Source organism: Opisthocomus hoazin, chromosome 32 (assembly GCF_030867145.1).
Source record: "Opisthocomus hoazin isolate bOpiHoa1 chromosome 32, bOpiHoa1.hap1, whole genome shotgun sequence".
Classification (NCBI taxonomy): Eukaryota; Metazoa; Chordata; class Aves; order Opisthocomiformes; family Opisthocomidae; genus Opisthocomus; species Opisthocomus hoazin.
The window spans coordinates 2529995-2546505 of NC_134445.1; the positions used below are offsets into that span (position 1 = coordinate 2529995).

Here is a 16511-nt window from a genome sequence, read left to right on the forward strand (position 1 = left end):
CTACCGGCCCCGGGATCCCCCGACCGGCCCCGGGACCCCCCCAGCAGCACCGGGACCCCCCGACCGGCCCCGGCCCCGGGACCCCTCGACCGGCCCCGGGACCCCCCCCAGCAGCACCGGGACCCCCCGACCGGCACCGGGACCCCCCCCAGCAGCACCGGGACCCCCCGACCGGCCCCGGGACCCCCTCAGGAGCAGGACCGGGACCCCCCAGTGTCCCCGGGACCCCCCGGGCACCGGGACTGGGACCCCCTGGTATCTCACGGTGCCACACGGGGGTCCCAGTTCAATCCCAGTGCTCCCAGTATGGGTGTCCGCCTGTCCCCAGTGCTCCCAGTCCAGGTGTGATTCTATCCCCAGTGCTTCCAGTTTGCTTCCAGTACTCCCAGTCTGGGGTGTCTCTCTGTCCCCTATGCTCCCAGTCTGTTCCCAGCACTTCCAGTCTCTTCCCAGTGCTCCCAGTCTGGGGTCTCCCTCTGTCCCTTCTGCTCCCAGTCTCTTCCCAGTGCTCCCAGTCTATTCCCAGTGCTCCCAGTCTGGGCTGTCCCTCTGTCCCTTCTGCTTCCAGTTTGTCCCCAGTGCTCCCAGTCTATTCCCAGTGCTCCCAGTCTGGGCTGTCCCTCTGTCCCTTCTGCTTCCAGTCTGTCCCCAGAGCTCCCAGTCTATTCCCAGTGCTCCCAGTGCAGGTGTCCGTTTGTCCTCACAGCTCCTTGTCTGTCCCAGTCGGTCCCAGTCTGACCATTGTCACCGCTGGCCTGTCCCTGTCACTGCCCGTCCCTCCCAGTCCGTCCGTCCCAGTCATCGGTCCCCATCCCCGTCCCACCCTGTCTGTCCCCACCTGTCACCGTCCACCTGTCCCGTGTTTCCGTCTGTCCCACCCCATCTCTCTGTCCCCATCACGCCACGTCCCCACCATCTGTCCCCATCCACGGACCCCTGTCCATCCCTGGCCCATCCTGTCCGTCTGTCCCTGGCTGTCCCCATCTCTCCCAGCCCGTCCGTCTGTCCCTGTCCCACCCTGCCTGTCCCCACTGTCCCCATCCATGGCTCCCTGTCCGTCCCTGTCCCACCCCGTCCGTCTGTCCCCGTCCCATCCTGTCTGTCCCTGCCTATCCCAGTCTGTCCCCTCCGTCCATCCCCACCGGTCCCCCCATCCGTCTGTCCCCATCCCATCCCACCTGTCCCCATCGTCCCCATCCACTGACCCCTGCCTGTCCCTGTCCTATCCTGTCTGTCCGTCCCTGTCTGTCCCCATGCCACCCCACCTGTCCCCACTGTCCCCATCCATGTCTCCCTGTCCATCCCTGTCCCACCCTGCCCATCTGTCCCTGTCCGTCCCCATCTCTCCCAGCCTGTCCGTCTGTCCCCTCTGTCCGTCCCCATCAGTCCCCCTGTCCGTCTGTCCCCATGCCACCCTGCCTGTCCCCATCCCCATCCATTGACCCCCGCCCATCCCTGTCCCACCCCGTCTATCTGTCCCTGTCCCATCCCATCTGTCTGTCCCCATCCCACCCTGCCTGTCCCCATCCACTGACCCTTGTCCATCCCTGTCCCCCTGTCCTTCTGTCCCCATCCCACCCCGTCTGTCCCCATTGTCCTCACCCATGGCTCCCTGCCCATCCCAGTCCCCTCCCTCCGCCTGGCCCCATCCCACCTCGCCTGTCCCCACCATGGCCCCCTGTCCCCCTCCACTGCCCCCTCTCCATCCTTATCCCCCCCACCCCCGTCCAGAAAGGGGAAACTGAGGCACACCCCCACCCGCGCAGCCACGGGTCCTCCACCTTCCCAGCGTTCCCAGCGCGGGGGGGTGTGGGAAACGTAGTCCGGCGAGGGGGCGGAGCGGCCGCTCCGCCCCCTCGCCGGACTACGTTTCCCACACCCCCCCCGCGGCGCCCCGCTTTCCCATCGTGCCCCACGGCGCGGCGCGGCGGGCGCGGCGCCGGCGCCCCCTGGCGGCGCGGGCGGCGGGACGGAGCGCGGCGGGGATGAGCGAGGAGGGGGCGGGCGGCGGGGCCAGGCGGAGCGGCGGCTTCCCCAGGTACCGGAGAGACCCCGGGATAACCCCCTAACCCCCCTCCCTCCATCCCGGGATACCCCCAGACACCGGGATCCTCCCCCTTCCCAAACCGGGAGCGCTTCCTCTCCTCACGGCGGGGGGGGGGGGGGGGGGGGTTTGAGGCCTAGGCCAGGCCTCTCGGTTACCGGGCCCTGAGGCGGGGGGTGGTTTGGGGCCTAGGCCAGGCCTCCCGGTTACCGGGCCCTGGGGCGGGGAGTGGTTTGGGGCCTAGGCCAGGCTTCCCGGTTAGCGGGCCCTGGGGTGGGGGTGTGGGCTACAGGCCTGGCCCTGTGTCCCCACGCTGTAGGGGGGGCTCCAGCCCTGTCCCCGCGGTGTTCGGTGGTGCCACCCGTGTCCCCGTGCCGTCTGGTGATGCCAATTCTGTCCCCAAGTTCCCATTGCCACATGGTGCTGCCACCCCTATCCACATCTCCCTACACTACAGGGCAGTGCCACTCCTGTCCCTGTGTCCCCGTGCTGTTTGTCGGTGCCACCCCTGTTCTTGTGTCCCCATGCCATCTGGTGATGCCATTTCTGTCCCCATGTCCCCATGCTACATGCTGGTGCCACCCCTGTCCCCATACCCTAATGCTGAGTGGTGATGCCACCCCTGTCCCCACATCCCCACGCTGTGTCACACTGCCATCCTCTCCCACCAGCCCGCTTTCCTGCCTCACTGGTCCCCTCTGACCCCTCCTGGGGCTGGGGACAGCCCTGTCCCCACATCTCTTTGCCATGTGGTAGTGCCACCCCAGTCCCTGTGTCCTAATGCTGTGTGGTGATGCCATCTCTGTCCCCACCTCCCCATGCCATGTGGCAGTGCCACCCCTGTCCCTGTGTCCTAATGCTGTGTGGTGATGCCACCTCCGTCCCTATGCCCCCATGTTACATGGCAGTGCCAACCGTGTCCCCTGTTTCCCCCCCTCGGTCCCCTCTGACCCCTCCTGGGGCTGGTGACAGCCGTGTCCCCATGCTCTGTCACGCTGCCATCCTCTCCCACCACCCCGCATTCCCACCTTGCCAGTCCCCTCTGACACCTCCTTGGGCAGGTGACAGCCCTGTCCCCATGTCCCCGCACTGTATGTTGGTGGCAGCCCTGTCCCTGTGTCCCCAGGCTACATGGCAGTGCCACCCCTCTCCCCGTGCCGTGTGGCGGTGCCACCCCTGTCCCCATGTCCCCGTGCCGTCTGGTGATGCCACCAAAGTCCCCATGCTAGATGCTGGTGCCACCCCTGTCCCTGTTTCCCCAGGCTACATGGCAGTGCCACCCCTGTCCCCTGTTTCCCCCCCTCGGTCCCCTCTGACCCCTCCTGGGGCTGGTGACAGCCCTGTCCCCAGCCTGGAGCAGATGCTGGCCGCCAACCCCGGGAAGACGCCCATCAGCCTGCTGCAGGAGTATGGCACTCGCATAGGGAAGACCCCCGGCTACGACCTCCTGAAGGCCGAGGGCCAGGCCCACCAGCCCAACTTCACCTTCCGTGTCACCGTTGGGGACATCAGCTGCACCGGTGGGTCCCCGACACTCTCCGTGGCCAGGCTGTCCCCCACCCCTCATCCCCACCCCGGCGCGGGCCCCGCGCCGGGGTGGGGATGAGGGGTGGGGGACGTGGAGGGGGACAGTGGGGACGCGGGGATTGTCCCCAGGGTGGTGGGGATGTGCTGGAGGAGCCCTACAGGTGGGTGTGGTGGTGGGGAGATCCCCTGGGATCCCCAAAAAAGTGGGTGCTGGTGGGGGACTGCTTGGGATCCTGATGCTTGGGATACTTTAGATCCCTTGGGACCCCCAAAAGTGGGTGCTGGTGGGGGATCGCCTGGCATCTTGATGCTTGGGATCCCCCAAAAGTGGGTCCTGGTGGGGGATTGCTTGGGATCCTGATGCTTGGGATACTTTAGATCCCTTGGGACCCCCAAAAGTGGGTCCTGGTGGGGGATTGCTTGGGGTCCCGATGCTTGGGACACTTGGGATCCCCAAAAGTGGGTGCTGGTGAGGGATCGCCTGGGATCTTGATGCTTGGGATCCCCCAAAAGTGGGTGCTGGTGGGGGATCACTTGGGGTCCCGATGCTTCAGATACTTGGGATCCCCAAAAGTGGGTGCTGGTGGGGGATCGCCTGGGATCCCGATGCTTGGGACACTTGGGATCCCTTGGGATCCCCAAAAAAATGGGTGCTGGTGGGGGATCACTTGGGATCCCGATGCCTGGGATACTTGGGATCCCCAGAAGTGGGTGCTGGTGGGGGATCACCTGGGATCTCGATGCTTGGGATCCTCCAAAAGTGGGTGCTGGTGGGGGATTGCTTGGGGTCCTGATGCTGGGGACACTTGGGATCCCTTGGGATCCCCAAAAAAGTGGGTGGTGGGCGGGGGATTGCTGGGGATCCTGATGCTTGGGATACTTGGGATCCCTTGGGACCTCCAGAAGTGGGTGCTGGGTGGGGAGTCGCTTGGGATCCTGTTGCTTGGGATACTTGGGATCCCTTGGGACCCCCAAAAGTGTGTGCTGGTGGGGGATCACTTGGGATCCCGATGCTTGGGATACTTGGAATCCCCAAAAGTGGGTGCTGGTGGGGGATTGCTTGGGATCCCGATGCTTGAGGGACTCAGGGATCCCTTGGGACCCCCAAAAATTGCTTCCTGGTGGGGGCTGCCTAGGATCCTGATACCTGGAATGCCCAGGGACCCTAAAAAAGTGGATTGTGGTGGGGGATCCCCTGGGATCCCTAAAAATGCAGGGGCTGGTGGGGGATCGCCCGGGACCCCGATGCCTGGGAGACTCGGGGAACCCTTGGGACCCCAAAAAAGTTGGTCCTGGTGGGGGATCTCTTAGGACCCTGATGCCTGGGGATCCCCTGAGACCCCAAAAAGTGGGTCCTGGTGAGGGATCCCCTGGGACCCCCGCGCCTGGGACACTCGGGGACCCCCTGGCGCCCTGCTGCCGGGCTTATGGCAGAGAGATCCCCCGGGACCCCAACCCCTGGGCCATGGCAGCCCTGCCCGCAGCCCGTGGTCTGCGTTGGGTTTAGGGGGGCCCCAGGCGTCCCCCCACCCCACTCAGCCCCCGGCTCCCCCAGGGCAGGGGCCCAGCAAGAAGGCGGCGAAGCACAAAGCGGCAGAGGTGGCCCTGAAGCTGCTGAAAGGGGGGGACATGCTGGAGCCCACCACCCCCGAGGAGCCCAGGTGACGGGGGACGGGGTCCCCAGGGTGCCGGGGGGGGTCCCCAGGGTGCTGGGGGGGTCCAGGTGGGGGTCGGGGTGCAGCGCAGGATGGGCTTGGAGGGAGCTGGGGGGGGTGTGAGGGGTGCTGGGTGCACAGGGGAGGGCACTGAGCGTGTCCGGGAGGTGCTGGGGGAAGTTTGGGGTGGTCTGGGGGGCGGTGGGGGGGTGCCCAGGCGGTCTGGGGGTACCCAGGGGTGCTGGACACCCAGGCCTGGTGAGTCTGGGGGGGGTTGAGGGCACCCAGGGGAGTTTGGGGGTACCCAGGGTGATTGGGGGATGCCGAGGGGGTTGGGCATCCCAAGGGATTTGGGGGTGTCCGGGGGGGGGGGAGTGAGGGTACCCAGGCTGGTCTGGGGGTGCCCAGGGTGGGCCCAGGGGTGCATGGGGGGCGGGGGTTAGGGGTGTCTTAGGGGGTGCCAAGAGAATTGGGGATGCCCAGGGGCCTGGGGGTGCCTGGCAGGATTTGGGGGGCTGGGGGTGCACGGGGGGGGCCGTGGAGGGTGGTTTGGGGGGGCCCGCTGGGGTGTTAACGTCTCACCTTTTATCCCCAAGCTCTCCTTTCCCCCCAGAGCCCCTGGCTGAGCTCGGCCCCGCAGCCGCCCCCCTGGCACCCGCCGTGCCCCCCCCCCTCGCCCAGGTAACGGGGTGGGGGGCACCCACGTGCCGGGGCTGGGCTGGGGGGAGCACCGATCCCCCCCAAACCCTCAGCTCCCGGCACCCCGTTACGCCTCCTTGCCTCCTCAGCCTGGGGGGCCTGGCATGGGGGGGCTCTGAGCGGCCCCCCCCTCACGCCGCGCCCCCCTGCCCCACGCAGGGGCACCCCCCTGGAGATGAAGACGCCCGTGGCCCCCCCCCAGTCGGAGTGTAACCCCGTGGGGGCTCTGCAGGTGGGTGACACCACGGGGCGGGGGGGACGGGGGGGACGTGGGCCCCCCCCCCCCGGCTCGGTGCCCGGCCCCAGTTTGGGGGTGATGAGGGGGTCCGCTCCCTATCCGGGGGGGGGGGGGCATGCTGCTTTGGGGGTGACCTTACCCATTTTGGGGGTGGCGATGACCCTTGGGGGCTGCCTCTGCGCAGCTCGGGGGGCTCTTGGGCATTTGGGGCCGGTTACCCCCGTTTTGGGGCCGGTTACCCCCGTTTTGGGGCCAGTGGACCCATTTTGGGCACAGTTATCCCCATTTTGGGCACAGTTTTTCCCATTTTGGGGGCGGTTATACCCAATTTGGGGGTAGTTACCCCATTTTAATGCCAGTTGTCCCTGTTTTGGGGATGATGGACCCATTTTGGGGGTGGTTATCCCAATTTTGGGGCCAGTTATCCCCATTTTGGGGCCAGTGGACCCATTTTGGGGCTGGTTATCCCAATTTTAGGGCCAGTTATCCCCGTTTTGGGGCCAGTGGACCCATTTTGGGGACGGTTATCCCCATTTTGGGGATGGTTATCCCCATTTTGGGGCCAGTTATCCCCGTTTTGGGGCCAGTGGACCCATTCTGGGGACGGTTATCCCCATTTTGGGGGTGGTTATCCCCATTTTGGGGACGGTTATCCCAATTTTGGGGGTGGTTATCCCCATTTTGGAGCCAGTTATCCCAATTTTGGGGCCAGTTATCCCCGTTTTGGGGCCAGTGGACCCATTTTGGGGCCAGTTATCCCCTTTTTGGGGCCAGTTATCCCCGTTTTGGGGCCAGTGGACCCATTTTGGGGATGGTTATCCCAATTTTGGGGCCGGTTATCCCAATTTTGGGGGTGGTTATACCCATTTTGGGGATAGTTATCCCAATTTTGGGGCCGGTTATCCCTGTTTTGGAGACAGCGGACCCATTTTGGGGATGGTTATCCCCATTTTGGGGCCAGTTATCCCCATTTTGGGGATGGTTATCCCAATTTTGGGGCCGGTTATCCCAATTTTGGGGGTGGTTATCCCAATTTTGGGGCCGGTTATCCCTGTTTTGGAGACAGCGGACCCATTTTGGGGGTGGTTATCCCCATTTTGGGGGTGGTTATCCCCATTTTGGGGCCAGTTATCCCCTTTTTGGGGCCAGTGGACCCGTTTTGGGGCCAGTGGACCCATTTTGGGGACGGTTATCCCCATTTTGGGGATAGTTATCCCAATTTTGGGGCCGGTTATCCCTGTTTTGGAGACAGCGGACCCATTTTGGGGGTGGTTATCCCCATTTTGGGGGTGGTTATCCCCATTTTGGGGCCGGTTATCCCAGTTTTGGGGGTGGTTATACCCATTTTGGGGATAGTTATCCCAATTTTGGGGCCGGTTATCCCTGTTTTGGAGACAGCGGACCCATTTTGGGGATGGTTATCCCCATTTTGGGGCCAGTTATCCCCATTTTGGGGCCAGTTATCCCCGCTTTGGGCCCAGTGGACCCATTTTGGGGATGGTTATCCCAATTTTGGGGCCGGTTATCCCTGTTTTGGAGACAGTGGACCCATTTTGGGGGTGGTTATCCCCATTTTGGGGGTGGTTATCCCCATTTTGGGGCCAGTTATCCCCATTTTGGGGCCAGTTATCCCCGTTTTGGGGCCAGTGGACCCATTTTGGGGACGGTTATCCCCATTTTGGGGATGGTTATCCCAATTTTGGGGCCGCTTATCCCTGTTTTGGAGACAGCGGACCCATTTTGGGGACGGTTATCCCCATTTTGTGGGCGGTTATCCTCATTTTGGGGGCAGGTGACCCATTTTGGGGCTGGCCCTGCCCAGCTGGGGGATGGCTCTCCCCATTTCGGGGGGCGGCCGCGGCCCTGCCCTCCCCAGACCCCCCCCTCGTTGTGTGTCCCCCCCCAGGAGCTGGTGGTGCAGAAGGGCTGGCGCCTGCCCGAGTACACGGTGACGCAGGAGTCGGGGCCGGCGCATCGCAAGGAGTTCACCATGACGTGTCGCGTGGAGCGCTTCGTGGAGATCGGTACGGGGCCGGGGACCCCCCGGGGGGTTCGGGGGGGGGACGCAGGACGGGGTGCCAGGCTCACCTGGGTGTCCCTCGTCCCCTGGGCGCAGGCAGCGGCACCTCCAAGAAGCTGGCGAAGCGCAACGCGGCCGCCAAGATGCTGGTGCGGATCCACAACGTCCCCATGGAGCCGCGGGAGGGCAGCGAGGCCGAGGTGGAGGAGGACCAGTTCTCCATGGTACCGGGCAGCGAGCGGCTGGCGGGGGACACGGGCACCCCGGGGGGTCACCGGGGGGGGACAGGCACCCCAGGGTGGCCCTGAGGGGTTAGCAGGGGACATGGGCACCCTGAGGGGTCACTGGGGGGGGGGACAGGCACCCCAGGGTGGCCCTGAGGGGTTAGCAGGGGACATGGGCACCCCGAGGGGTCACTGGGGGGGGGGGACAGGCACCCCAGGGTGGCCCTGAGGGGTTAGCAGGGGACATGGGCACCCCACGGGGTCATGGGGGGGGGGACAGGCACCCCAGGGTGGCCCTGAGGGGTTAGCAGGGGACATGGGCACCCCACGGGGTCATGGGGGGGGGACAGGCACCCCAGGGTGGCCCTGAGGGGTTAGCAGGGGACATGGGCACCCCGAGGGGTCACTGGGGGGGGGGACAGGCACCCCAGGGTGGCCCTGAGGGGTTAGCAGGGGACATGGGCACCCCACGGGGTCATGGGGGGGGGACAGGCACCCCAGGGTGGCCCTGAGGGGTTAGCAGGGGACATGGGCACCCCGAGGGGTCACTGGGGGGGGGGACAGGCACCCCAGGGTGGCCCTGAGGGGTTAGCAGGGGACATGGGCACCCCGAGGGGTCACTGGGGGGGGGGACAGGCACCCCAGGGTGGCCCTGAGGGGTTAGCAGGGGACATGGGCACCCCACGGGGTCATGGGGGGGGGGACAGGCACCCCAGGGTGGCCCTGAGGGGTTAGCAGGGGACATGGGCACCCCGAGGGGTCACTGGGGGGGGGGGACAGGCACCCCAGGGTGGCCCTGAGGGGTTAGCAGGGGACATGGGCACCCCGAGGGGTCACTGGGGGGGGGGACAGGCACCCCAGGGTGGCCCTGAGGGGTTAGCAGGGGACATGGGCACCCCGAGGGGTCACTGGGGGGGGGGACAGGCACCCCAGGGTGGCCCTGAGGGGTTAGCAGGGGACATGGGCACCCCGAGGGGTCACTGGGGGGGGGACAGGCACCCCAGGGTGGCCCTGAGGGGTTAGCAGGGGACATGGGCACCCCACGGGGTCACTGGGGGGGGGGGACAGGCACCCCAGGGTGGCCCTGAGGGGTTAGCAGGGGACATGGGCACCCCGAGGGGTCACTGGGGGGGGGGACAGGCACCCCAGGGTGGCCCTGAGGGGTTAGCAGGGGACATGGGCACCCCGAGGGGTCACTGGGAGGGGGGACAGGCACCCCAGGGTGGCCCTGAGGGGTTAGCAGGGGACATGGGCACCCCGAGGGGTCACTGGGGGGGGGGACAGGCACCCCAGGGTGGCCCTGAGGGGTTAGCAGGGGACATGGGCACCCCGAGGGGTCACTGGGGGGGGGGGACAGGCACCCCAGGGTGGCCCTGAGGGGTTAGCAGGGGACATGGGCACCCCACGGGGTCACTGGGGGGGGGGACAGGCACCCCAGGGTGGCCCTGAGGGGTTAGCAGGGGACATGGGCACCCCGAGGGGTCACTGGGGGGGGGGACAGGCACCCCAGGGTGGCCCTGAGGGGTTAGCAGGGGACATGGGCACCCCGAGGGGTCACTGGGGGGGGGGACAGGCACCCCAGGGTGGCCCTGAGGGGTTAGCAGGGGACATGGGCACCCCGAGGGGTCACTGGGAGGGGGGACAGGCACCCCAGGGTGGCCCTGAGGGGTTAGCAGGGGACATGGGCACCCCGAGGGGTCACTGGGGGGGGGACAGGCACCCCAGGGTGGCCCTGAGGGGTTAGCAGGGGACATGGGCACCCCGAGGGGTCACTGGGAGGGGGGACAGGCACCCCAGGGTGGCCCTGAGGGGTTAGCAGGGGACATGGGCACCCCGAGGGGTCACTGGGGGGGGGACAGGCACCCCAGGGTGGCCCTGAGGGGTTAGCAGGGGACATGGGAACCCCATGGGGTCATGGGGGGGGCACATAGTCACCCCAAGGTGGCCCTGAGGGGTTAGCAGGGGACACGGGCACCCTGAGGGGTTAACAAGGGACACAGGCGCCCTGGGGGGTGATTGGGGGGCACTCGGGCACCCTGAGGGCACCCTGAGGGGTTAACAGGGGACACGGGCACCCCGAGGGCACCCTGAGGGGTTAACAGGGGACTCGGGCACCCCAAGGGGTGATCGGGGGGACCCAGGCACCCCAGGGTGACCCTGAGGGGTTAACAGGGGACACAGGCACCCTGAGGGGTGATTGGGGGGGGCTCGGGCACCCCAGGGTGACCCTGAGGGGTTATCAGGGGACATGGGCACCCCAAGGTCACCCCAAGGGGTTAATGAGGGACACAGGCACCCCAAGGTCACCCCGGGAGGTTAATGGGGGGGGGACAGGGGCACCCCAGGGGGTTAACGGGGGGGACACAGGCACCCTCGGGGTCAGTGGGGGGCACGGGCGCCTCTGTACCCCCTGTTTCAGTAGGGCAGGGGGACACCCAAGAGACCCCCCGGTCCTCCCTGGGTCGGGGGGACCCTCTGGATTTCAGGTCCTTGGGTGGGTGGGGTCCCCACGGAGGGTCCCTGAACTGGGGGGGTCCCGCAGTCCCCAAGCCCCCACATTCCTGGCGTGGCCCCCACAAGGGGGTCCCCAAGTCCCCTTGGCGCCAGGGTGTCCCCACGTAGGGTCCCTGTGGTCCCTGAGCCCCTGTACTTGAGGGTGCCCCCGCTCGGGGGTCCTGGTGCTCCCTGGGGGGGGGTCCCCACGGCGGCGTTCAGAGGGTCCACGAGACCCCCTGTGCCTTGGGTGTCTGGGTGGTCCCTGAGCCCCCCCAGTCCCTCGGTGTCCCTGCACGGGTGCCTGGGTGGTCCCCGAGTCCCCCTGTCCCATGGGTGCCTGGGGGGTCCCCAACTCCCCCCATGTCCCTTGGGTGTCCCTGTCTGGGTGGTCCCTGAGCCCCCCTGTGCCCCTGCACGGGTGTCTGGGGGGTCCTCGAGCCCCCCTGTGTCCCTTGGGTGTCTGGGTGGTCCCCGAGCCCCCCTGTGTCCCCAGGATGTCCCTGCACGGGTATCTGGGGAGTCCCTGTGCCCCCTGGTGTCCCTTGGGTGTCCTTATATGGGTGTCTGGGTGGTCCCTAAGCCCCCCCCATCCCATGGGTGTCTAGGGGGTCCCTCAGCCCCTCTGTGTCCGTGGGGTGTCCCTGGGGTGTCTGGGTGGTCCCCGAGCCCCCCCATGTCCCTGGGGTGTCCCTGTACAGGTTCCTGGGGTGTCCCTGAGCCCCCCCTGTTCTTCGGGTGTCCCTGGGGTGTCTGGGTGGTCCCTGAGCCCCCCCATGTCTCTTGGGTGTCTGGGTGGTCCCCGAGCCCCCCCATGTCCCGCGGGTGTCCTTGTACGGGTTCCTGGGGTGTCCCTGAGCCCCCCCTGTCCTTTGGGTGTCCCTGGGGTGTCTGGGTGGTCCCCGAGCCCCCCCATGTCCCTCGGGTGTCCTTGTATTGGTTCCTGGGTGGTCCCTGAGCCCCCCTCTCCCCGGGGTGTCCCTGCATGGGAGCCTGGGTGGTGCCCGAGCCCCCCTGTCCCCGGGGGCAGTCCGGGTGCCCCCCGGGGGGGTGGGCTGCCCCCCCAGCGCCCCGTCCCCGCAGGCGGGCCCCCGGCTGGAGGGGCTGCGGGGCCGCGCGCCCGGCTGCACGTGGGACTCGCTGCGCAACTCGGCGGGCGAGAAGATGGTGCAGCTGCGGCGGCACCCGCCAGCACCCACGGGCGCCGGGGCCTGCGCCCTGCTGCAGGAGCTCTCCCAGGAGCAGAGCTTCGCCATCAGCTACCTCGACATCGGTGAGCGGGCCCCCCCGGCCCCCTGGGCGCCCCAGCGTGGGCGGGGGGGGTCGGGGAGGGTGGGGGGGGTCTCCACCTCTGGGCACCCCTGGGCCCCGTGGGTGCCCCAGTGTTGGGATTGGGGGGGGTCTCCACCTCTGGGCACCCCTGGGCCCCGTGGGTGCCCCAGTGTTGGGATTGGAGGGGGTCTCCACCTCTGGGCACTCCCCAGCTCCATGGGTGCCCCAGCACCGGGTTCGGGGGGGGGGGACTGGAGGGGGGTCTCTGCCTCTGGGCACCCCCCAGCCCTGTGGGTGCCCCAGTGTGGGGGGGGATCAGGGAGGGGGGGGTCTCCACCTCTGGACACTCCCCAGCTCCGTGGGTGCACCAGCACCGGGTTCAGGGGGGGTCTGGAGCGGGGTCACTGTCTCTGGGCCCTCCCCAGCCCCATGGGTGCCCCAGCTCTGGGTTTGGGGGGGGGTCTGGGGGGGAGTCTTGGCCTCTGGGCCCCCCTCCAGCCCCGTGGGTGCCCCAGCAGTGGGATTTGGGGGGGGGGGGGGTGTCTCCCCCTCTGGGCACCCCCCAGCCCCATGGGTGCCCCAGCGCCAGGATTGGGAGGGTCTGGTGGGGGGGGGTCTTGGCCCCTGGGCACCCTTCCCAGCCCTGTGGGTGCCCCAGCTCTGGGATTGGGGGGTCTGGGGGAGGTGTCTCCACCTCTGGGCACCCCCCAGCCCCGTGGGTGCCCCAGCGCCGGGCTCGTGGGTGCGGTGGGGGGGGGCTCTGGGCTGACCGTGCCCCCCCCCGTGCCCCCCCAGACGCGCTGAGCCTCAGCGGGCTGCACCAGTGCCTGGTGGAGCTGTCGACGCAGCCGGCCACGGTGTGCCACGGCGCGGCCCCCTCCCGCGACGGCGCCCGCGCCCAGGCCGCCCGCAACGCCCTCCAGTACCTGCGCATCATGGCGGGGGGCAAGTGACCCCCCGGCCCCCGGACGGACCCCCGGACGGACCCCCAGCCCCCGGGCGGACCCACGGACGGACCCCTGGACAGACCCACGGCCGGACCCCTGGACCCACGAACAGACCCATGGACGGACCCCTGGACAGACACCTGGACGGACCCACAGACACGCCCCTGGACAGACCCCTGGACGGACCCACAGACCCACAGATGGACCCCCAGACCCCTGGACAGACCCACGGACAGACCCACGGACCCATGGATGGACCCCTGGACCCCTGGACAGAACCACGGACAGACCCACGGACCCATGGATGGACCCCTGGACCGACCCATGGACAGACCCACGGACCCATGGATGGAGCCCCAGACCCCTGGACAGACCCACGGACAGACCCACGGACCCACGGATGGACCCCCGGACCCCTGGACAGACCCACGGACCCACGGATGGACCCCTGGACCCCTGGACAGACCCACGGACAGATGGAGCCCTGGACGCAGCGAGCGGGAGCTCTGGGTGGGCGCCTGCACCCACCCGGACCCTCCCACAGACACCCCGGCCCCGCGGGCAGACGGACGGACGGACGGACACGCTGACAGACAGACGGACATGCAGCCCCACCCCCCCCCCAACCCCCCCCCCGACGGAGCCCGGACAGAGCCCAGCGCCGGGGGCGAGGGGGGGTCCCAGGCGCCAGCCACCCCCTGCGAATAAAGCTGGGGGGGTTTGTAAACTTCCGGCGTTGGTGTCTGTTTGGGGGGGCAGTTGGGGGGTGTTGGGGGGCAGAAAGGGGCCGGGTCCCCCCCACCACCAACCCCTCACCCCCCCCTCACCCCCCCAAATCCCCCCTCACCCCCCCCAGCCCCTGCGCCCTGGGTGCAAAACCAGAGTGAGCGGTCGGGGGGGGACGACTGGCACCAGTTTATTGGGTGTCGGGTGGACCCACGGACGGACGGACGGAGGGACTCACGGACGGCTCCCAGGACGGACAGACGACGGACAGATGGCCGGCAGGACGGACGGACGGACGCTCAGCGGCGGCGGCCGAAGCGCTGCGGCGTCGCCATGATCCAGAACGGGGCGGCCGGAGGGTCCCAGCTGCGGGGGCTGAGCTGGGCCGGGGACCCCCCCTGCGGCCCCTGCCCCAACCTGCCCGGGGACAGCGCGGCGCTGGCTGGGACGGACGGACGGACGGACAGACGGACACGGGACAGGCAGGGCTGGGTGGCCGCGGACGGACAGGCGGGAAGGGGACAGACTTGGTGCCATGGACACGGGGACAGCGGACGGACAGGGACAGACGGACGCGGGATGGACAGACGGACAGGGACAGACGGACACGGGACGGACAGACAGGGACGGACAGATGGACACGGGATGGACAGACAGACGGACAGACAAGGACAGACAGACGGACGCGGGACGTTTGTGGACAGACGGACACTCTCGGGGACCCCCCCCGTCCCCGCACCGGCCCGGCCCCCGCCCCCCCCGGATCCTTCCCCACCGCTGGGTACCCCCGGGGTCCCCCCCGGTCCCCCCCGCTCACCTCTGCGGCGGCCCGGGGGGGGCCGGGCTGCGGAGGGAGCGGAGCAGCGCGCCCAGGGCGGCGGCGGGGGGGGGCCCCGGGGGGGCGGCGGCGACCTGCGGGGAGGGGTGGGACAAGGGGGGGGTCACGGCAGCGCCGGGGGCGACCCCCTTCCCCCCCCCCCAGCTGCCCAGCGCCGCGGGGCTCACCGGGGCCGGGCCGGGGGGCGCGGGGCAGCCGCGGGCCGCCCGCAGGGTCCCCGCCAGCAGCAGCAGCAGCAGCCGCCGCCCCGCCATGGCCCCGCCGCCCGCCCCCGCCGCCGCCTCTTATGGCCGGGCCGGGGGGTGGGGGGGGCCCGGGGGTCCCGGGGGATGGCGGGGAGCGGTCCCGGCCCCGCCGCTGATGGAAGCCACTGAGCGGCCGCGACCGGGGCGGGGGGGCGGCTCCTCACCCCCTCCCCGCCTGGGCCCCTCCACCCGCACCCGGGCCGAGCCCCCCCCCCCCCCCGGCCCGCACCGGGACCCCCCTCTCCCCGCTTCCCCCGCCGCCGCCGCTCGCTGTCGCCCTCGCGTGGCCGCGCCGCCATCCCGCAGCCCCGACGGGGCGGCCCCAGCCCCGCCGCTCCCCGCAACCCCCCAGGCTCGGGACCTCCCCCCTCCCCGGGAATCCCCCCCCCCGGCCCGGGACATCCCCCCCCTCCCCCGGCCCCCTCTGCCCCAAACCCAGCTGGAATCGCCCCAAACGCTCAGCCCGAGGGGGTCGTCCCCGTGTGTGTCTCCCCCAGCCCCACCCACGGTGTCACCCAGAGGACGGTGACACCCAAGGGTGACACCAGGGCTGTGTCCCGTCCCCCCCCCCACCCCTCCCAAGCAGAGGGCAGCAGCCACCGGCTCCTGGGTAATATTTTAATGTGATATTTGCAGCATAAATAAAAGGCACATTACATGTTTGGTACGACGCGGCCCGGGGGGGGATGTGGGACGTGGCCCCCCCCCCCCCCCCCCCCCCCCCCCCGCACCCCCCCGGGCCCCCGCGGGGGCTGTGAGGACCCGCTCACAGGAGCCCATGGGCAGGGGGTCCCTCGGGGGGGGGGGGTGTCACAGCTCGCAACGCGTTCGGCTGCGGCGGGAGGCGCGGTGCCGGTCGCTATAGGGCTGGATATATGCGTAGATACGTGCGGGTATAGATACTGCGCCGCGGGGTTAGTTTTTTTTTGGGGGGGGGGGCGGGGGGCAGTTTCCTTTTTCTTGGCTTCTTCCCTTACTGATCGTCAAAGCTGCTGGGGGGGGGGATGCCCGGGACCCTCCTCCCACGCCCCACGGACCCTCGCGTCCCGCTGTCGGAGCCCGGGCGTGCACAGAACCGGGGTGGCGGGGGGGGGGGGGGGGGGGGGGCGGTGTGTGGCGGGGAGAGACGACACCAACCCAAAATGGGGCCACAAGTCCAAAAATCACAACTTTCCCGGCTGAGCCATCGAAATCCGGACCCGAGGAGCCAATCTGGGGGGCAAAAGGCGGCGCCGAACCCTCCCAACCCCCTCAATCCCGAGGGATTTGGAGCCCAGCGAGATCTTCGTCTCCCCGCCCCCCCGCCCCGAGCCCTCCCCGGGGTTCAGCCACTCGTTTCTGTCCCCCGTTACGGCGATGATGGAGCACGAACCCCAACTCCTGAGGGCCGACGTCCGCGCTTGGGCTCCCCCCAGCTCAGTCGCGCGCTCGAGGCGACGCTTGAAGGCCGCGGGGCTTTCCCGGGAGGACCCCGAAGGTCGCTGTTCCCCCCCCATTACGACCCCTGAGACCCAAACACTGCAGAGACGGGGCCGGGGGGGGGACACCCCAACACGAAGTGGGGGTTCGGGTAAGGCACCGTG

At 68.9% G+C, this 16511-nt stretch overlaps 2 protein-coding genes across 7 annotated transcripts in view; one reads left to right on the top strand and one right to left on the bottom strand.

Annotated features, from left to right (window-relative positions):
* Positions 1–257: 257 nt before the first annotated feature.
* Positions 258–14708, top strand: TARBP2 (TARBP2 subunit of RISC loading complex). 3 transcript variants are annotated; one of them, XM_075445678.1, is made up of 9 exons: positions 258–342; positions 3383–3564; positions 5127–5232; positions 5840–5907; positions 6085–6157; positions 8070–8187; positions 8280–8407; positions 11984–12173; positions 12968–14707. In XM_075445678.1, exons 1-9 carry the CDS (start codon positions 307–309, stop codon positions 13123–13125), a joined length of 1059 nt encoding a protein of 352 aa, XP_075301793.1. In that variant the 5' UTR covers positions 258–306; the 3' UTR covers positions 13126–14707. The 3 variants fall into 3 exon arrangements, with proteins under 3 accessions (XP_075301793.1, XP_075301796.1, XP_075301795.1); XM_075445681.1 differs by lacking the exon at positions 258–342 and adding an exon at positions 1954–2038 and having other exon boundaries at positions 5823–5930; positions 12968–14706; XM_075445680.1 differs by lacking the exons at positions 258–342; positions 3383–3564; positions 5127–5232 and having other exon boundaries at positions 5829–5907; positions 12968–14708.
* The window catches only part of LOC104329134 (cyclic AMP-dependent transcription factor ATF-7), a 74596-nt gene continuing 72120 nt past the window's right edge, over positions 14036–16511 (bottom strand). For 3 of the 4 annotated variants that reach the window (XM_075445666.1, XM_075445663.1, XM_075445667.1), the window contains 2 exons: positions 14663–14757; positions 14038–14262 (listed from right to left, as the gene is read on the bottom strand). In XM_075445666.1, the coding sequence (XP_075301781.1) occupies positions 14080–14262; positions 14663–14757 (278 nt within the window). In that variant the 3' untranslated portion in view covers positions 14038–14079. Of the gene's footprint in view, positions 14263–14662; positions 14758–16511 lie in introns of all 4 variants that reach the window. The other variant, XM_075445665.1, reaches the window with a different exon arrangement.